Here is a 22,612-nt window from a genome sequence, read left to right as displayed (position 1 = left end):
TTGACATTTTGTGAGTTTGTTTCATTAATTTACTACACTAAAGACTTAGAGAGCTTGTGAAACTCATAGCTGATTAGCATGCAAACCTTAGTAGATACTGTATCTCTGCAACACAATACATGTCATTGAAGGAATGTCAACACTTTTTTCTTCTCATTCTGTTGATATTGATGAATTTTCAATGTTTTAAAAGAAAATTCTGGCCATGTCTCACATATTGCAGCTGTAAACATTTATATGTTCGTGGGCTTCTCAGAACTAGCCTTTAATAGGGTGACCTTGTGGCTCTGAAAAGATTTGACATAATAAAGTATGCCAATCTTAAATATTTTCAAAGCATACACATTCAATGGACAAAAACAAGACAACTATAATGTATTGTGTCGTGTGCGCATAATTAAAATCTCATATTTGCAGAAATGTTCATTTCTGTAAGATGTGCTTTAAACATGAAGATGATGATGCCTACATTAAAAAAACATGAAAGAACAGGTATATCATGTCAGTCTTCAGTTCCAAAGATTTCTACATTTTTCTGTGATGGAATGAGTGGAACACAAACTTTGTTGCAAAAACCATTCATGAAGATGGTTCAATGATGAATTTGTTTGTCTTCTGAAATTGTGACCAAATCTGTTGGATCAAAAATATACATACAGTAACTTGAATGATCAACTGAGGTGATGATAGAAACTTGTGTGAATCACTTCTCCTGAGTGATTCTGATTGAATCAGAGCAGTTGGTGACTTTTCTGGACCCATTTCAGTAGGACCTGTTTGATACACCCATTAGACTCAGCCACAAACATTACAATGGCAAAGTCTAAAGAGCTCAGCATTGGTCTGAAAGAGCACATGATTAATTTGAACAAGTGAGTAAAGTCACTTTGAACCATTTCAAAGCAGTTACAGGTCCCAAGATCAACTGTACAAAAGAATTATTTGTAAGTATAAAGTGCCAGTCACAGTTCTTTCGCTGCCAATATCAAAGAAGCATCCATGCAAGCACAAATTAAGAGGAGGGTTTGGCCTCCCTTGTTTTCAGTGCTATTACTGGGCAGCAAACTTGAGAGTTCTGTTCCTGTAGCACAAAAGTCTAACGGCAATCCCCAGTCTAATTTCAAAACCTTCTTGGCTCCAGATTGAACAGGCAGCCTGTGGAAGTACATCTCTTCCCGAGCTTTTGAACAATCCCACCAAAGCCAAACTCCAAACATACATAATGAATTCTGTCATTCTACATAACTTGACAACATGGAGGCAAATTCAGTCTTTCCTAAATCTCCCCAAAGTCTTCCTAAACAGCCCTTTTTGCATTTCATTCCAGGTTTACACTGTGTCCACAATTATTAGGCAAGTCAGTATTTTGACTGTATCATCATTATTATGCATATTTTCCAACTCTAAGCTGTATAAACTGGAATGCTTATTGGATTTAATCATATCACGTGTAACGTATTTGTGTAATGAGGGAGAGTGAGGCCTGAGGAGATCAACATCCTATATCAAGGTGTGCATAATTATTAGGCAGCTTCTTTTCCTTCGGCAAAATAGGCCAAAAAAGATATTTAACTGACTCTGAAAAGCCAAAAATTGTAGGAGTTATTGGGGCGTAATCACAGAACTAAACATTTTGCTGCAAATAGTCAACAGGGTCGCAAGAAACGTGTTGAGAAAAAAAAGACACTAATTAACTGTCAAAGATTTGAGAAGAATCAAACGTGAAGCTACCAGGAACCCATTATCCTCCAGTGCTGTCATATTTCAGAACTGCAACCTACCTGGAGTGGCCAAAAGTACAAGGTGTTCAGTGCTCAGACACATGGCCAAGGTATGGAAGGCTGAAACCTGACCACCACTGAACAAGACACACAGCAGCACATGAGCAGCAATATGTCTGGGGGTGAGAAGGTGAGGCCTTTAACCCCAAGAACACCAAACCTACTGTCAAACATGGTGCTGGTTGTATCATGCTGTGGGGTTGTTCAACTGCCAGTATGTGGACCTGGTGCTTTTAAAGAAAGTAAATGGAATAATGAAGAAGTAGGATTATCTCCAATTTCTTAGGAAAACCTCAAATTATCAGTCTGAAGATTGGGATGTTCTCGGATGTTCTAACAGGACAATGATCCCAAACACACACCAAAAGTGACAAAGGAATGGATAAATCAGGCTAGACTTGAACCCCATCGAGAACATTTGGACTGTGCTGAAAATTAAGAGGTCTGTGCCAGGAAGCCAACAAATTTAGTTGAAATTCACTGATTCCTTCAATAGGAGTGGTTAAATATTCAGCCAAGTGGACCAGAAGCTTGTGAGGTGATGGCTAAGAGACATTTAACCAGGTATCAGAATAACGGTCACACTATCAAGAAGACCTATAATAGATGAATAACAGAACCAAAGTTCATGAATGTTTTTTTAAGACAAAGCAATAGAAAGTAAAAAAAAAAAACAATTGATTACAAGTCCACAAGTCTTAACACAAGAAGATTTCCTCTCTTATATTATCTGTTTTCACACAACCTCTGACACACTTCTGGGCAACAAGGTAATTTGAAGCAAATTAATAGTGAAATTATCTCCATAATCCAGGCACAGAAATATAAATAATCTACATAACTAAACAATAAAGCTGTGCTCTTGTTGTACATTATGATGTATTCATGCATATATATCTGTGTGTCATGTAGCTCCTCTTTGTTTCACTCATGAGTAAAGCCACTTTTTACTGGATTTTTGTTTCATCACATATACAGCTGTCCTCTAATCCCCAGTACATTTTCCACAGAGGTCACAGAGTGTGCAGACCAAAGCTTTAGCAGCAGCATCAAGTGGGAGCACTGTTCTCTTTTGATTTTTTTTGTCTGAGAGTGCTAAAAATTTCAAATCCTGCAGTGTTTCCAATTTCATTCTGCAGTGAAAGTACTGTTCTCCTCCTTTTCCAAAGGGTTGTTTTTCATCATCATACATGGATGAAAGGATGGATGATGAAGTTCTCCTTCATAGCACACAAAGAGGTGAAGCAAATTTGATTATGGAGACTGAGACCTCCAAGAGAGTGAAAGGCTGCATCTCACCATGGGAGCTGGCTTTGCTCCCTTAACAATGCAAACCAGAGTGAAGTTCTGGGCCTCGTAGCGACTGAAAGGAGCTGGGCTGTTGGCTGCCACCACAGAGATAGACTTGGGAGGTACTGCAGAGAAAATACACAAGGCACTCAGAGATTAAATTGATATCTAATCTAATAATTAAAAAATCAGGTTATCTGATGCGTCAGAGTGCTGGTGATGCCTTCCATAAAAAAAAATACATTTTGGGGAATGTGCTGATTTACTTTCTTTCTGAGAGTACAAATAGATCTCAACCTCATGCAGAGCCGGAGTCAGGACTTCATGTTTGTTGAACTTAATTCAATTAAAAATGGGCTTTATTGGTAGAACTAAAACATATATATTAATCTCTCCAACACAACAACACCATCAGTGATTGATTAACCAGTGGACATCTGCCCTCACTCTTCCCCTTCAATCTGTTGACAGTGGAACATGCTCGACAGAGAAAGAGAGAGATATTCTCTGGAATTACATCCTCCTGTAAACACACTGATTGTAATGCAACCTGTCCTATTTAATGTAGGAGGCTGTGGCTCAGGAGAGCATGTCATCTACCAGTCTAATGGATGGTGGTTTGATCGCTGGATCCCCAGCTGCATGTCAAAGTATCTTTGGGTAAGATACTAAACTTACTTGATAAGTATCTGAATGGATTGCCATTACATTTGGTAAAGATGTCCATGTTGGGTAACACCTCCTCTTACTGGTTCATACATTTCATGGTAGGTAGGTGGAAATGACTAAGCAGCATGTATGAAATTTCATGTTTTAATGATTTAATTAATGCTTGTTGGAAATTTAATTTCCAACAAGCAGTTAGTAAACAGCTGCTAATTTCCTCAATAATTTCTAGAATACTTCCAACTGGTTTCTGCTTAACTTCTGCTGATCATGTCATTTGAATGTCCAACTGGTTACTGTCTAACTTCCACAGGACAGTAAATTGAAGCACATCGTTTTTTTCTATCTTACTGATTTCTATCACTTCAGGTGACGTTTATTGAGTTTCTTTTATTTGATTTGATTTTATTGGGGAAAGGTAACATAAACAAAAATGTTCAGGGTAATTTAAAGTAAGTTCTCAAATATGTTTACAGTGTATGTATGAGCACAAAAATATATATCAAAAGCTGCAGGCCTTGTGGGCCTCAACTCAGTCTTAAGGCAAATTGACAGTCCATGTCCACCTGGAGGTGTGCATATCTGCTATTACCCATCTGTGTCATACATCAGTATTCAGCCACATGCCCACATGTATACAACCATCATAACAATGTGTGTTACCATTGCAGTTTGTCAGCAAACTTTGTGTCTTACTTTCTTAGATGTGCCCACCTGAAACTAAATTGACCATCTAACTATATACATCAGAAAAAGGGAGCTTACATTTCTATTCACCTCATGAATGGATAAAAAGCTTTGAATCACTATTGAAGCCATACAAAATCTGCTTGCACTGGGGTTGTAAATTCAACCCATTTATTCCCAAACTTATTTTTTGAATCCTCAAAGAAAAAGTGATCTTGTCAATTCTTTAAACTGTATTTTCAAAATGATTCCATACCACTCTTATAGTGTATGTGGGACTGGATTTAGCCACTTTCTAGTATATGATTTTTAACTTGCCACCAAAAGAGCCTGCAGCAGCTTTGTATCACTACTCTATTTCCAAAATGAAACATGTCCCAGGTAAAGAATCTCGAGCTACAGGGGTTTTGAGTCTTGAATATTCTGCTTAATGTTCTGTGAATCCCATTCCAATACATACTACATTTGGAACAAATCCCAGAATATATAGAAATAGTTTGCCTCCATTGAGCCAAATTGTCTCCAACACATCAAACTTCTAAAAAACGTCTAAAAAGTAACTTATAATATTTTCCCCAAAATGTTCTCTCCAATCCATGGAGTTAGTAATTTGGGGGTACTTTTAAAGAAATGTCAAATATGTTACTAGGTAATTACCACCTACTTAACCTGAAATGTCCAGACCTGTAAAACAAAGTGTTACATGGTGCCCACAGGAAGTAACATAATGCCAATGAAGATTCTCAGTCATCCAGGTCATGGTACATCCAAGAGGCTTCTTCAGTTATAGAGAAAGTCCAGTTGCCTTTCTATAAAAGTTAGACATGGGATGAAACCTAATGAGTTTGAACCTTTCTTATGGTCTTTAAAGTTCATGAGACAACCTCAGAGATCAATACATACCTATGACAGTGAGAACGATGCTTCCAGAGGCTAGAATCACTTTTTCTCTGGAGTTCCTGTCATAGATCCCCACATGACACTCATACAGACCGTCATCCTCCATCTGGACCTCAGGAAGCCTGTTCATATTCAGGATTACAAAGATTATAGAGGGTTTTTTTTTTATATCCATACTGTACCTGTCATCTTTAACATCCCTCTATATTCCTCCACTTTCAAAAGAATCCTCCCTGTAACCAGTCCTACCGAACAGTTGACTGATAGACAAGGTCCTCTTGTCTACGGTTGTCCTCCAAGTGGGAATAACTGGTATTGTACATGGCATCATAGGTAAAAATCTTCTGCTTGGCACTGCCTCCTTCTATCACCTAAAAGGGAAAGTGCATTGGTATCACAGACTTTGAATATCATAGCTGCAACCATATAGACACAGCAATATTCTGTATGTATAATGCTTCATATATTCAGTTCAGATATCAGTTTTCAACAGGATTTTAGCATGCGAATGTTGTACATTTACATTTACATTTACATTTAGGGCTTATGGCAGACCCTTTTGTCCAAAGCAACTCATTGGTCGGGGGCTCGTTGCACCACTGTGGCACCAGAACAGAGAAGAGTCGTGACTTTGCTGAGCGACCGTTGTTTGCTCTGAGCGATGGCAGTACCAGCCTGCCAGCTGATGTAGTGAAGTGCTCACGCTGGGGCGTGTGGTACATATTCTATTTCCTTCCTCTTTGCTTCTGCACTGTGCAACACCATGAGTGTCTCACTGGCCCTGACTGTTAATTAACAGTTAATTAAAACTCCCCTGGAGCAACATGGTTGCTTTTCCTCTTATTTAGGACATGAGTGGTCATGCACTTCGGCCTCTTTTGTTCAAAATGAGTGTTACAGAAACCAACTCTGAAATATTAGCCTTACTTTCCTTTAAAAAAAGAAAAAAGTTTTTCACTGGGTTACACACATGCACACTCAGCTCAATACATGGGAAAAAAGACCTTCTTGTGGCCTTACTCACATGAAGAAAAAAATGTTGAACTTAGGAAATGAAGCACCAGACAAATAATTCTTACTTGCCCCTCAGGGCCTGCATATAGGGTAACTGGAGGAGGGAGTGTCATCAACCAAATGCAGACGGAGGATGGCAAGCAGCAATGCATCAAGTTCACCTGTGTGCTCACCCGAAACCATACAATCTCTCGGAGGTTGCCGTCTGTTTGGAAGTTGCACTTGACTGTTACTGTGTCTCCAATGACAACATGAGGAAGAGGTTCAATGGAAACAGTTAAATAACCTGCCAAAGAGAGAACATAGAAGATAATTAGATACAACATTGCTTACCCTTGTATGGCCCTCGTGGTGAACTATGATGTTAATGTTCTTATGCATTTACAAAGCAATCTACCATGAAAGCATTACTGGACTTGATGAACTGCACTCAGCAGCCTCAGTGTTAATATCCCTGTAGGCTGTAGCTTTGGTGGCCACTCAGCTTAATTTAAAGCTGTGCTGAGGTCAACCCCTATTTGACAAATATAAAGCTCACAATACACAGCCAAAGAGAGCATGGCAAATGAAAAAGAGAAAACAGAATTAAAGAAAAATGAAGGGTCACAATATATGCTGTGGACTGAAGTGAAAAACTACAAAGTGCTTGCTTATATATATGTATATATACCAAACAGCAAGGCCATAATTATAATGTGTTTTGGTTGGAAGGTGTTCATCGTCATATTACAATAATGCATAAAACAATGCATATATTTGTGATATGATTATTCTTGTCATTTTTTGATCCCTAATCACCATTATGTACACTGAAACAAGTGAAGATGTAAAATTAAAAACAAAGCAATGTAATAAAGTACACTTTTAGACATTATTTTTATTATAATGCGCATCCCATGTTGGTGTATTTTTAAATCTCTTTCAATGGCAGGCACAGAATTTTCTAATTTATGAATAAATAAATGGTAAATTGGGTCTCTCCCAATGTTGACTCAGAGAATAAGTACAATCAATAATATCTAGGCTTGGTTAAAGGGGTTTACAATTTGTTAAATATGGCCAGAATGTGAGGGTAGTAATTGTAAGTGACACCCTCCGGCTCTTGTTATTGAAGCCAGTGCTCCTCAAATGCTCTCTTGAGGCTGGCTCCAAAAGCGAGTCCATCCCCATAAGCGACCGTAGCCCTTTTCACAGAGAGACTCTGCATTATCGCTGCTAGCGAAGGTTGCTTTGCTCCACCTTTGTACGGTCACACTTCAACCAAGCAACCAAAAGAGGCATGACGGTACAGACAATGACATTAAGATGGTTTTGGGGGGAAAGTTCACTGAAGTTTCGGTCAGGGGGGCTGACTGTTGCAGTGATTTTTTCTATAAACCTTTCCAGAGACATTTACTAGAACAACACAATAGTGGAAGGAGGGTTAGGGTGTTAAAGTTTTTTGCTCTCAATTACGTCACATAATCACCACCATTTAACTGCGCGAGCTGCCTCGCTCTTCTGCCGGGGACAGACACTGTTTTTCACGTGGTAAAGTGATGAAGAGTCGGTAGGACAGACAGGATGACGGACACTTCTCCACATATAACTGTACTAAAGACACTACCAGCTAATACCTGCTTTGACTGACAGCTAGCCATGAGTTGTCTGCTGGGCTTTACTTCAGCTTATTCAAGTCACTGAACTTTTCAAGGATTTTACTTCACATGAAATGTCTTTCTGTGCGGTTAATTGGACTAACAGACCGGGGGAGAGGGGAAACTGAAGTGAGTTAGGTGAGGCGAAATTTGCTCCCCTTTATGTGTAAGCACAGACAGCTTGTTAGCGAACAGCTAGCTTGGTAGCTTCCAGCTAGGTGTCCCTGTTTAAGTAACAAGGCTTGCTTCATCCTCACGCATGTGTGACACCCAGTAATGTGTGGTCACATTAGGTAATTTGTGTATGATTTTTATATGACTATTTTTTTTGGAAATGAGCCTTATTAAGGTAATTTGATGAATATTTATGTTGGTAACAGTACCCTTATTATGCCACAAGGGGGCATCGCCTCCTCAATGGGACAGACTTGGTGCTGTGGGCAGTCCGATCTCGTCTTCAGTATGACAGAAGCGAGAAAAGGAAACACATCACCCGTTGTCTGTCTCATCCTTTCTCTGTCCTTTACAGGTCAGTAACTTGCCAAAACACACTTATGACCGCTAAAATGTTGATTTAGATGATTAATGCGTGTGTTACTGTGTGCTTTGGTCACCCGGACATTTTGGTTTTGTCACTCTGAGAGCAGTAAAAGGAGCGGTAAACAACGCTAGCTTAAATGCTATATGTGCTGCATGTGGTTAGGCTTCCTGTACATTTGAAATGTTGTATTATGCTAAATGTTTTCTAAAGGAACATTTCTTGTGTTTATTTCATGTTTCTGTACCTGAAAAGTTGATGTGAAAACCATTTCCTGGCTCTGTCTTTTTCACATGGTGTTTGCCATTATATTTTGTTAGCAGTGTAAGCAAGCTGCCAGTTAGTCTGACGGGACATTGATGTATGTATGAGAATACAATTTTTTGAGCTAAAAGCTTTACACCAAAGGACATTTGGAGGAACTATGTGTTCAATTTCATTATATATGAAAAGCAATAGTAACATGGACTGGAAGGAATGTGTTTATTGCAAAGAGAGACTTTGTTAAGTTGAGTTGTGACCCAGTATTAGGTTTATGGAAAGTGTGTGAAAAAGGAGACTATGTGTGAAGTGCATATTTGTTAAAAATTAAAGTATGACAGAAGCGAGAAAAGGAAACACATCACCCGTTGTCTGTCTCATCCTTTCTCTGTCCTTTACAGGACAATATCATAATCTGCACACTGGCCACACACCTGGGGCCTGTTACAGATTCTTGGGGGCTCGTCCGGGATCGGCTCCTGATGCTGTCCAGGAGTTGATCCTTAATTCCACTTACCTACAACCAAGAGACAGAGCTAGTGGTCGCATGCCTGGTGCTGGTACCTGAAGGGGAGCTGTTGCTGCATTCCTGGGAGCTGCTGGCTGCAGAGAGCTGAGGAGCATCTGAGACGGGAGCTGAGTGACCATCTGTAAGGGACTGGAGGAGACATTGCCATGGCCAACAAAGAGAGGAAGAACCTGGTGTGGAGCATCAAACAGAGCCTGCTCTCCCTGTCGCCTGGTAAACTTTTCCAGATTGTTGATCAAATTGGTCCACTTCCAAGCAGGGACACGTCAGAGCTATCCAGTGAAGATGCAGAGGGGTGCTTTGAACATATCAATGCCTTCATGTACAGCAAGAACCTAATAGAGTCAGAGGACATGGGGATGGGTGAACTACTGGCCCTGAAAGATGTGATTGATGGACTTGTACAGTCAAATAGTGATGTCATACTACCTGTTGACACAAGTGTAAGTGCAGAGCCAGTGTCTAACCCTGTCACTTCTCCTTCCGCTGAGTTAGCCCAGGCAGCCACAGTCAGTCCATTAGCAACCACTACAGTAAGTGAACCTGCTGCTACTACAGCCGCTGAGGCTAACACGCTGAGTAATGCTAATGTTGTGCCGGATAATGTCCAGCAAATGCTTTTGAATTATGAAGATTTGAGTAAAAAACTACTCCAATATGCAAACATAACATTACAGACCACAGCACAACCGACACCTGCACAGCCTACCTCACCAAACATTGCTCCCTCTCATAGCAGTACACGGTCAGATGGTACCTCACACCACGCTTCAGAGCAGGTAGTGTCCCTCAAAGATCTCTCCTTCATACAAAGACGTGAATTCAAAGTTCAGGGAGGCCAAATTGGGGACCACTCGTCTGACATAAGCTATAACAGCGTATGTAGGCAGATTGAGGAGGGAGTAAAAGACAACTTCACAGATACTGAGATCGTAAGAGGTGTACTAAGAATAATAAAGCCAGGAGATTTCAAAGATATGCTTGTCAACAAGGAAGATATGACGGTAGCTGAGCTCAAAAGATTTTTGCAGTCACATTTAGGTGAGAGAAATAGCACAGAACTATTTCAAGAGCTAATTTGTGCCAAGCAGAAAGAGCATGAAACCGCTCAGCAGTTTCTTTATCGCGTTATCGGGCTCAAGCAAAGAATCCTGTTCTTATCAAAACAATCCGAAGCAGAGATGAAGTATAACCCAGACACAGTCCAAGGTGTATTCCTGCACACAGTGTATCAAGGAATAGGGCACAAACACAACGACATTCGTAGGGAGCTGAAGCCCTTACTCTCAGATCATACGGTTGCCGATGAAACGATCCTTAAACAGGTCATGAAAATAACGAGTGATGAGAGTGAGCGCCAGCGGAGGTTAGGCTCAGCTCTACGCCCAAAACAAACCTCTGCACATAGTGCACAGGTCGAGGCAGAACATATAAAGCAGCCAAATGCAAAAAAAGAAACTGTTGAGCAAAAGAACAAAACAGACATTGTGCAACAGCTCTCTGACAAAGTGGAGATGCTCACTAAGCTTGTGGACTCACTTGCAGAGGCCGTGCAAAAGAACCAAGTGTGTAACTACTCGTCTGCCAAACCACAAATGGACAGGAAAGAGAGGCCCTATGGTTGCCCAAAGTGTCTGGAAAAGGGCTTGCAGGATTGTAGACACTGTTTTATTTGCGGCGGAGAAGGCCACAGAGCCATAGGTTGCCTAAAACGCCCTCAGCGCCAGGGAAACGCAAGCCGGTTGCTGCAGAGGGACAAACAGTAACCGGAGCTCTTACAGAGTCCCACCTTGTAGAGGCAAAAGGTGCCTTTAGTGACAGTCAGCCCACCAGTGGGAATAATGAACAAAATACAGCAACTGAAGCAGTTAAAATAAACCAAGGGTGTTGTCGTAAGAAAACACCTGGTGCACCTTTACAAGAACACCTACCTTCCAGCCAGGAGCAGATAGCCAAACTGATAGGCAGGAAAGCTTTAACTAGGTGTATCCTTAATGGCCTGGCAGTTACTGCTCTAGTAGACACCGGGGCTCAAGTAAGTATAATATATAGGTCTTGGAAAGACAAGTACCTACCTGATCTTGACATTCGGCCTCTATCAGAGCTCATAGAGCTTCTGGAGGATAAATCCCAACTGGACGTGTATGCAGTGAATGGAGAGCTCATTCCATTTGAGGGGTGGGTTATCATCACAGTGAACTTACCGGGAAATGAGGATCCCAATCTGTCGATTAATGTGCCATTTCTTGTGAGTCCCTTACCTCAGGATATGCCACTGATAGGTTTTAATGTAGTGGAAGTAGTGATCCAGGAAAAGCCCGAGAGATTGATCCCCACTCTCACTCAGCTGCTTGGGGGAGCCATGTCCATCCCTGAAGAGACAGCCCAGACTATTGTACATTTTGTCCAGACCAAAAAAACTGTTGCACCTCAGGGGCGCCTGAGAATAGGACAGAAAGATAGAGTAATCTCTGCTGGTGGTGTAACCTGGGTGAAATGTAGAGTCCCACCACAGCTAGATCCATCTGACTCATTGGTGTTGTTTGAGCCAGAGGAAAACTGTGTGCAACTGCAGCAGTTGGATTTAGGTGAGGGATTGTTGGTAATTCAGAACGAGAGACAACCCTATGTAGCTGTGCCTCTAGGGAACCACACTAAACATGACATCACTTTGCCCAGAAAATCCCCCATTGGCATCATTCAGTCAATAAAAAAAATAGTTGAAACTGACTCACCTGCTGAAACAGAGACTAAGGTTCAGAGTATCAGGGTGTCATCAGCCGAGTCAACCTGCACTCCAGTAAGGTGGCAACCACCAGTTGATTTGAGTCATCTTAATAAAGACCAGAAAGAAATGGCAAGTAGAATGCTATATGAGGAGTCATCCGCTTTCTCAAAAGATGTTGATGATATTGGCTGTATTCCAAGCTTACAAATGTCGATTAACACCAAAGACGCAATCCCAGTACAGAAAGCTTACTCTTCTGTGCCAAAGCCACTGGTGGCTGAAGTGAAAGAGTACATCCAAGATCTATTAGCAAAAGGGTGGATTGTTAAGTCGAGGTCTCCTTATGCAGCCCCCGTCGTGTGCGTCCGCAAAAAGGATGGTTCACTGCGCCTTTGTGTTGATTACCGGTTGTTGAACCAGAAAACCATCCCTGACAGGCATCCACTCCCTCGGATCCAAGATCTGACTGACACACTTGGCGGGCATTCATGGTTCAGCATCCTCGATCAGGGCAAGGCGTACCATCAAGGGTTCATAGCAGAAGGCTCAAGACATCTCACAGCATTTGTAACTCCTTGGGGGTTATATGAGTGGGTTAGAATACCCTTTGGCCTTTCCAACGCCCCTGCGGCTTTCCAAAGGAGTATGGAAGAGATGCTTACCTCGCTCAGGGATGAATGTTGTATTCCCTATTTGGATGACATCCTTTGCTATGCCAAAACCTTTGAGGAACATGTTGAGGGAGTTCGAAAAGTCTTGAGAGCACTTCAAAAACATGGCGTGAAGTTGAGACCCGAAAAATGTGAACTGTTTCGCAGGCAGGTCAGATATGTGGGTCGCCTGGTCTCAGCAGAAGGCGTGCACATTGACCCAAAGGATCTTGAAGCTGTGCAGTCTCTTACAGCTAAAACCCCCCGAACAGTTGGTGATGTAAGACGTCTTTTGGGGTTCTTAAGCTACTATCGGAGCTACGTTGGGGATTTCTCACGCATTGCACAACCAATGTATGAACTCCTCAAAGTCAAACCTGGTGTGTCAACTGTGCAACCCAACCAAGCAAAGACCAAGGGCCCCCAGCTCTCCTCCAAGACCGCTGTGGAGTGGACTAGTGAGCACCAGAAGGCACTGGAGCACCTTACCAACAGGCTCACCAATCCTCCAGTTCTTGCCTACCCAGACTTCAGTCTGCCATTCCAACTGCACACAGACGCCTCTGAACGGGGTCTTGGCGCTGTCCTCTATCAGCACCAAAATGGTAAACTGAGAGTCATAGGCTACGGTTCTAGGACACTGACGCCAGCTGAAAAGAATTACCATCTGCACAGTGGAAAATTGGAGTTTCTAGCACTTAAATGGGCTGTGTGCGAGAAGTTTAGGGATTACCTATACTACGCCCCACACTTCACTATTTATACCGACAATAACCCATTGACTTATGTGATGAGTACTGCAAAACTCAACGCTGTTGGGCACCGTTGGGTTGGAGAGCTATCCGACTTCAGGTTTGATATAAAGTACAGACCTGGCAAGACAAATGTAGATGCTGACACATTATCTCGCATGCCCCTCAACATTGATGAGTATGTAGGAGAGTGTACTGAGGGGTTATCACAGGATGTTGTTCAGGCCACCTGGAATGGGACCAGAGCAGCTCAGGAACGGGAGGTGGCTTGGGTAGCTGCACTTACTCTCGCAACTAATGCCGACCAAGACCCCCCTGCACCCCTTTCAACAATCAGTAGGGACGAATTAGCCAAAGCCCAAAGAGAAGATGAAGCAGTGGGGGAAATCATAAGACTAAAAGAGACAAATGCAGTACTGACCAGTGACACCCGACGAACAGTAAACAGAACAGCAAAGAAACTTCTCCATGAATGGAGTAGACTGTTTATAAGCGATGGACTTTTGTACAGACAATCTAGTGACAGACAACAACTAGTCCTGCCCAACAAATACAGGCCCATAGCATTAAAGTGCCTCCATGATGACATGGGGCACGTAGGTACTGAGCGAGTCCTGTGTCTGGCAAGAGAGCGGTTTTACTGGCCGTATATGAAAAGGGAAGTGGAGGAATATGTCACTAGGAAATGTCCTTGTGTTAAACAAAAGAAACCTGTTGGACATGTCCGTGCCCCGATGGGGTCGATCACCTCAAACTCGCCATTTGACCTTGTTTGTATAGACTACCTGCATCTCGAACCTAGTCGCGGGGGATATGAATATATCCTGGTGGTAGTAGATCATTTTACAAGATTTGCTCAAGTGTACCCGACTAAGAACAAATCTGGACGAACGGCAGCTGATCGCATCTTTGAGGATTTCATCCCACGCTTTGGCTACACAGGCAGATTACATCACGACCAGGGTCGTGAATTCGAAAACGAACTCTTCAGGACCCTGCGGGAAAAATCAGGTATCGGACACTCACGGACAACGCCCTATCACCCTCAGGGAAACCCAGCTGAGAGGTTCAACAGGACTCTCTTGCAGATGCTGCGGACGCTCACTGACAAGGAGAAAGAGCGGTGGAAAGACCATCTTCAACACACAGTGCACGCTTACAACTGTACGCGACATGAGTCGACCGGTTATTCCCCCTACTTTTTGCTGTACGGGCACCACCCCCGTCTCCCAATAGACCTATTGTTTGGTCTGATGGGTGATAAGAGTCAAGTGTCACACAAAAACTATGCAGAAAAATGGGCTGGAAAGATGAGTGAAGCGTACCGGATCGCTAGTGAGAACAGTAATCTGTCAAGCATTCGAAACAAGTCGTATTATGACAAAAAATTGAAGGGTGTCATGTTGCACCCCGGGGACAGAGTTCTAGTTAGGAATCTCTCTGAGCGAGGTGGCCCAGGAAAGCTTAGGTCATACTGGGAAAGAAACATCTATGTAGTCAAAGAGCAGGTGGCAGGTAGTCCTGTGTACGTGGTCCATCCTGAAGCAGGAGACAAGTGTAAGACCAGGGTTCTCCACCGCAACTTGCTTTTACTGGTAAATGACCTCCCCATAGAGACTCCGTCACATACAACAGAACATGTTTCAAAGAGACAAACTAAACCAAGACAGCCCAACCACATTCATTACCGATCATGTAATAAAAATGTAAGACGACACAAAAGTGACACAAGTGGGTCTGATTCAGACGAGAGCACTACAGGATATTGGTTAAGGGTCCCTGTGAAAGAAAGAGGACAAGATCAACAGAGCAGTCACCATGACCTACCTGTTGTTCCCCAAACAGATTATGCCCCAGTGGAAACAGACAGGCATGTCCCAGTATTTGTTAGGGAACAGAGACATGATGGTGGACCAGTTAATGACAATGAAGGTGAGGAAGACGGCCAGTGTTTGACACAGCCGCTCGTTGATTCAGTACCACCTGAGATGTTTAGTGAGGATGATGGGCTTTTAGACCCTAGGGAGGAGAGAGTTTTGTCCATCCCAGCAGCAGACACAACCGATCTGGTCAGGAGGTCATCTAGAGAAAGACGACCTAGGCAGCTGTTCACATATGAGACTCTAGGTGAACCCTCAATGCAACCTCACACCACTGTAGCTGCAGTGACCGCGCTGACTTCACCTTACATACCTGCATGGACAACACCTTATCTCACTCCGCCACCCACAAGTTTTGCACCTTATGCCTCATACCCATGCACCCCCTACATGTACACCACACCTTTATTGCATTGAGTATTTGTAAATATGTTGTTTTGTGTTGACCTTTCGGATGGAGATGTTTTATAGTTTAAATGTCAGGAGCCATTTCTATTTTGCAGGGGAGTGTGTGACACCCAGTAATGTGTGGTCACATTAGGTAATTTGTGTATGATTTTTATATGACTATTTTTTTTGGAAATGAGCCTTATTAAGGTAATTTGATGAATATTTATGTTGGTAACAGTACCCTTATTATGCCACAAGGGGGCATCGCCTCCTCAATGGGACAGACTTGGTGCTGTGGGCAGTCCGATCTCGTCTTCAGTATGACAGAAGCGAGAAAAGGAAACACATCACCCGTTGTCTGTCTCATCCTTTCTCTGTCCTTTACAGGTCAGTAACTTGCCAAAACACACTTATGACCGCTAAAATGTTGATTTAGATGATTAATGCGTGTGTTACTGTGTGCTTTGGTCACCCGGACATTTTGGTTTTGTCACTCTGAGAGCAGTAAAAGGAGCGGTAAACAACGCTAGCTTAAATGCTATATGTGCTGCATGTGGTTAGGCTTCCTGTACATTTGAAATGTTGTATTATGCTAAATGTTTTCTAAAGGAACATTTCTTGTGTTTATTTCATGTTTCTGTACCTGAAAAGTTGATGTGAAAACCATTTCCTGGCTCTGTCTTTTTCACATGGTGTTTGCCATTATATTTTGTTAGCAGTGTAAGCAAGCTGCCAGTTAGTCTGACGGGACATTGATGTATGTATGAGAATACAATTTTTTGAGCTAAAAGCTTTACACCAAAGGACATTTGGAGGAACTATGTGTTCAATTTCATTATATATGAAAAGCAATAGTAACATGGACTGGAAGGAATGTGTTTATTGCAAAGAGAGACTTTGTTAAGTTGAGTTGTGACCCAGTATTAGGTTTATGGAAAGTGTGTGAAAAAGGAGACTATGTGTGAAGTGCATATTTGTTAAAAATTAAAGTATGACAGAAGCGAGAAAAGGAAACACATCACCCGTTGTCTGTCTCATCCTTTCTCTGTCCTTTACAGGACAATATCATAATCTGCACACTGGCCACACACCTGGGGCCTGTTACACATGCTCCACCTCTTTGCCCACTTGTGATTAACTGGAAGTGCCCAGATGGCGATGGCCAGTACCACCCACTTTCTGGCTCTTCAGAAACCTGTGGGTGATGTCACGGGGGCTCTGTCTCCAAAAAAGGACAGTTAATAGTGGAAAAATAGTGGACAGAGCCACTGTGAGATTTCTGAAGAGCCAGAATGAAACTACAATGGCTCTGTCTGCCATTTTATTCAGTCAGTAGTTTCAACCTGTTCCTGTTTGGAGGCAGCATGGCAGGAGAATGATCCACACCTTAAGTAACTTCCTCTGATAGCTGCAACTTATATAAGAGAGCTGGAGAGCTCCCTCTTTTTCTCTCTGTCTCCCAACCAGCTGAGTTTTAGTTTGGTGGCATTTGCATTCATTTAGATCTGGTCTACTTTGGTTCAATTTGATTTACCGTGCATAATGCTTATTCTAAATGTTTGCCTTTGTGTGGTCTATCTTTTTGTTGTTTTTGCCGAGCCGGGTTGTAACACTAAACCAGGGCTTTAGATCAACAGGGGGCAACAGTGCTCAACTGTAACTACCGTGGCTCTGTGGAAGAGAAGACACAGCAGGCGGAGACAGGAGAGAGACAGAGTCGGACATCAGCAGTTGGAGCCGGAGCATTTTCACATGTTACTCTGTGAACTGAGGATTTATTTGGACCAAACCAGAGGTGATTAACATTCATGCTGAATATGTAACACACAGACATTCCTTAAAGCAAGGGTAAAGCATAATACAGATGAAAGGGAGGAAGGTCAGAAGCAAAGAGAAATGTAAAAGGTACAGAACGCACTGAGTAACAGAACCACACTGCCTGCTCAAAGACTGCTATGAGACAGACAAATATTCTTGACTGGTAATATCTGTTACCTGTTTTTTATTATTTTAAATTCTTGTTAATATAATTCTGTCAGACAGTGTGGAATGAGATCACTTTGAAAACCATGAATAAGGCTTTTACACAAAAAGCGATTTTCTAGGTTAACTTTCAAATAATGTTGTATGATGTTATCATTAACCATGTGCTATGATGAAATGATCTGAACTTTAAAGAATCACAGATGTAGTTCACTGTGTTCACAGCAGCAGTATTTGGTGCAGCGCTCCAGATTTCTTCCTGACACTTGAATATTAAATATTCACCCTATCCCTCGGACGGCACGGGATTAAATTTAGTAGGGAATATTCAGCTGCTGCGGCTACTGCTGCATGTCTTCATGGCATTCTGAATTTCTGTGTTTGATAGCAGCTCAGCATCAGTCAGCGCTGCTAAAACGGCAAAGCATGCTAATCATTCCATCCATTAAGAAGGCCAGCTGTGCTGCAAGTGTGCCACAAACTAAAAGCTGACCCCTGCTGGTTTAATGAACACACAAACAGCTCACACAGCTCATTGCTTACACACACTAATCCCCAGAAGCAACAGTAGTTACACCACACTGAGATCTACAGTGGTGCTTGAAAGTGTCTAAAGCCCTTAGGCTTAAAATTTTCTATATATCTGCATAAATGTTACCTGAAACAACATTTATTTTTTTCACGCAAGTACTAAAAGTAGATCAAGAGAACCCAATTAAACAAATGAGACAAAAAATATTGTACTTGGTTATTTATGAATTGCGGTAAATGATCCAATATTACATATCTGTGAGTGGCAAACGTATGTGAACCTTTGCTTTCAGTATCTGCACATCGGCTTGGAGGAATTTTGTTCCATTCCTCTGTACAGAAAAGCTTCAGCTCTGGGACGTTGGTGGGTTTCCTCACATGAACTGCTCGCTTCAGGTCCCTTCAGAACATTTCGGTTGGATTGAGGTCAGGACTTTGACTTGGCCATTCCAAAACATTAACTTTATTCTTCTTTAACCATTCTTTGGTAGATGACTTGTGTGCTTGGGGTCGTTGTCTTGCTGCATGACCCACATTCTCTTGAGCTTCAGTTCATGGACAGATGTCCTGACATTTTCCTTCAGAATTCAGGATTAAGGTCCTTTGTGACCTCGCGGATGGTTATACGTCTTGATCATGGAGTGACCTTTGTTGGTCGACCACTCCTGGGGAGGGTAACAATGGTCTTCTATTTCCTCCATTTGTACACAATCTGTCTGACTGTGGATTGGTGAATACAAACTATTTAGATATGGTTTTGTAACCTTTTTTGGCCTGATGAGCATCAACAACTCTTTTCTGAGGTCTCCACACCAAATAAATTCCCTTTGGTCATAATTTTTCTCAATAAAAAAATAGCAAGTATAACATATTTGTCTTGTTTGTTTAATGGGGTTCTCTCTATCTACTTTGAAGACTTGTGTGAATTATGTCATATTTATGCAGAAATGTAGAAAGGTCTAAAGGGTCCACAAACTTTCAAGCACTACTGTATATGTTGCTGTGCTGTGACCAGAGGGGTTCAAAAGGTTAATTCAAATTGCAGGCCTTTAGCTGCATGACTGTATGACAATCTCTTGCATGGCAAACACTGTATACTGTATTTCACATTGTGAAAACATCAGTTAAAGCAACAGTGTGGAACTATTTTACCTTCAAATAACAGCTTCAAAATCATGTTAATGTCACAGGGTCTTTTAATAGGGTGGACGGTGTCCCTTTCTCAGCCACTCTGATCCCCTCTGGCTTGTTCCTGTACTATGTAACTTTGCTGAGCGGGTAGAATCACCGTGCATAATGCTTAAAGCAGTACATCAAACACAGTATCAACTTTCAGTGAATTTGCTGAAACTAGATCACATTTTATGGAGAAACAGTTTCTGGTTTTCCCTTTGATGTCCACCGACTGCTCTATTTCAACTCTGTGATATACAAAGTTTTATGTAAGCAATAGAGGCGAAAGAGGTGAAGAGACCAAAGAGGACACTGATGGCCAAACTTATATGAGTAAATCTAGACTTTACACACTTAGAGCGCTTTCTTTTGTGTGTGTGTGTGTGTGTGTGTGTGTGTGTGCGTGCAAATCATTTGCAAGTCAATGTTTTTTCAAACTGTGATGAGGACTGATAGGAAAATTATTGGGAACAAGGTACATTTTTGTGAGCTTTCGCTCCATGAATGAAGGCATCAACCAACCATGTTGTAGGAAATAGACATCTTGTCTCAGCTCATGAGAATGGTGGATGTGTTGAATGTTTGTCTGTCATCAGCCTGTTTTATATGTTGAATGATACAACTTATGAAGACAATATGACAAACGTGACTTGGGATGAGTAACCTGATTGCTCACTGCACAGACAGACCGCTGTGTAAGTTGGATTTACTGACAGGGAACTTAAACTGAGACAATCCATTGGTGCTGTCTTTAAATTCACCAGACTACTTTGATGAAGACAGTTATTTTACCAAACATGGGTTCTAATCTGTCTGCCTCATCTGTTTAGTTTGTTTGTAACTTTGGTGTTTTAACGTATTAATACATCATTACGGAGCAGACTGGAGTCTTGGGACAGTCAGATGACGATGATGGTGAATGTGACCGCTCTCTACCTGTCAGCACTGCAATGCAACCCCAAGGATCCCCCGAGCTGGCACTGTTTCTCTACCATTCCCTGCCCTGCTTTTCTGTTTAATTTTAATCTGATAAGATACCCATGTTGCAAAATCATGTTGCTGACAGTGTGAATACTTTTGAAGCGACATATTCGCAGGCAAGTTTTTGCCATATTCAAGTCACTTTTTCCTAATACCTCTAGTGTGTAAAGGTCTTCAGATTGTTTTTTGGCAAAAGTTTCAGTAAATAAAAGGCTGCAGACAGAAGCCCAGCTTGACTTGTTGCTGTTGAATAGTCAGTAATATTAGCTGGTGCGCTATTGTGTTGTTGATTTGCACTTTCTTGTTGTTTGGCTGTGTTGGCATAAGGCCTGTCAGCCCATTTGGACAGAGGTTTAGCTGACAACATGTTACAGCCAGCTGTAATTGTCTCTGGTTCAGGTTAAGTTTGTGCAAAGTTTGAATCTCTAATGGTAAAAATGCCTAAGCATGCATTTTTACCAAAAAATTGTTGTTTTCAAGTGGAACAGTTTAGGAATTGAACATATTAAGAATTGACACAATTTCATGCTAACTTTGAACATTTCGGGGTGCCGTTTAGCTCAGTTGGTAGAGCGCACGTCCCATGTGCCGAGGCTCTGCAGGGGACCCGGGTCCCTTTGCTGTGTGTCTCTCTCTCTCCCTCTCCCGGTTTCCTGTCATATCTTCAGCTGTACCATCAATAAAAGGCAAAAAAAACACCTACATTTTTTTTTTTTTCAACATTTCACAGGTGAAATATTGTACTTCTATCTACAATTTTTCACATGTGCTGTCATTTGTAAAGTACAGAAACAAAGCCTCAGCCTGGTGTAGTCTCAATGCTGTGTATGTATGTGTGGGGACCTCATGTCCAGGAGCTGAGCAGCTGCCCTCTGACACATGGACTGCGTCCAAAGGCACCTTGCATAGCAGCAGCCTGGCAGTGCTGGAAGGGACTCTCATGCCCTCTGTCATCACAGTGTGCCTCACCTCAACAACACTGGCCTGTACTGCATGACGTCAGCCTGCTTACAGATTATTTTTCCCATGTTTTTCCTCTTAATCCTCCCTCCAGCTTTTCATCCAAAGAGCCAGCCATTCACCAAGCTCCAGTCTCCCCACACAGACACAAACAATGTGGCAGAGAGATTAACATGTATCAGAAAGACACTGAAATGATTAAAAAAACACAGCACTTTCACATGATAACTCATTCATAGTGTCCTCTGTAAACAACAAAACCAATCATTTAACTGAGGGAAAGCATATTTTGGAATGAGATTAAGGTTAAAGAAATGAGATATAGCGCAGTGATATCACTATCCCTGTTCAGCTTCTGTTTGGCTGTGGACTGTTGCTGCTCTGCCCTACTTTAATGTGACAAACATAGAAAGGGCAATTCAACAGCTTAGCCATTATCGAGGGCTCTGAACTCAAGTGTTTGGAATTCTGTGTCTGGTGTTGTCCTCGCTGGAGGAGATAAAGCTGGTTTGTCCAGCCAAGTTCCTCTCCTCTTTGTGAATGTCTCCTAATATAGAAGGCAGAGTGACCCTCAGGACACCCCTTCAGCACTCCTCTGTGACTATCAGCATTTCCAGCTGACTGTATAATCATATGTCAGTACAGGTTTGTCTGTCATTCAGCAGCTGACTAATACATTTGATTTGGTTGATTCGAAATTAGATTTGTTTAAATTTCCCACATTTTCCAGGGTGTTAGCGCAGACACAGCCTTTATTTTTTTACTCTCACTTTAACCTCTTAATGAACGCCCCCATTTTAAAGTTCTTTTTCCAAAACGACATACCAAAATTAAAAACATGACAGCTCCCACATAGTGTGAGACTCAGGGATTCTATGACATACTGACACAGAGTTACAGAGATTGGAACACAGGTTTTGGTTTCCGTCCAATTCAAATGTCAATAAACTGACTAAGATATAAGGGTTCAGGTATGTCTATGGACACAGCAGACACAATTGGGCCATAGCCACAGGTCTCAGCTTGCTACACTCAAAATCTGAAGTCATAAGACTAAAAAAATGATTTTTCACAATTGTTTTTCTAAAGGCATGTCTGTGCGTTTTGCTTGGGTCCTTTTTTTCCAAGAGCGCCTACTGAGATTCAAAGGCTTATAACTTGAGAACCCCTTTACCTAGAAACATCATCTTGGTCTCAAATGAAAGCTAAGACCCTGCAGGGTTTGTGGCATAACAGCTGTGGAAAAAGGGAACACTCCGAAGGTATGTAGGCATTCTTGCT

The 22,612-nt window shown here is 42.0% G+C and overlaps 1 protein-coding gene across 4 annotated transcripts in view; it reads right to left on the bottom strand.

Moving 5' to 3' along the window:
* Window positions 1-22,612, bottom strand: part of LOC115585035 (immunoglobulin superfamily member 21-like) — a 33,599-nt gene that overhangs the window by 6,267 nt on the left and 4,720 nt on the right. For 3 of the 4 annotated variants that reach the window (XM_030423056.1, XM_030423058.1, XM_030423059.1), the window contains 4 exons: window positions 6,500-6,624; window positions 5,574-5,695; window positions 5,328-5,446; window positions 3,081-3,196 (listed from right to left, as the gene is read on the bottom strand). In XM_030423056.1, coding sequence (XP_030278916.1) covers window positions 3,081-3,196; window positions 5,328-5,446; window positions 5,574-5,695; window positions 6,500-6,624 — 482 coding nt within the window. The remainder of the gene's footprint in view (window positions 1-3,080; window positions 3,197-5,327; window positions 5,447-5,573; window positions 5,696-6,499; window positions 6,625-22,612) is intronic. The other variant, XM_030423057.1, reaches the window with a different exon arrangement.

This window comes from Sparus aurata, chromosome 7, assembly GCF_900880675.1.
Source record: "Sparus aurata chromosome 7, fSpaAur1.1, whole genome shotgun sequence".
In the NCBI taxonomy this organism is placed as follows: domain Eukaryota; kingdom Metazoa; phylum Chordata; class Actinopteri; order Spariformes; family Sparidae; genus Sparus; species Sparus aurata.
This window is presented reverse-complemented; position numbering and strand designations above follow the sequence as displayed.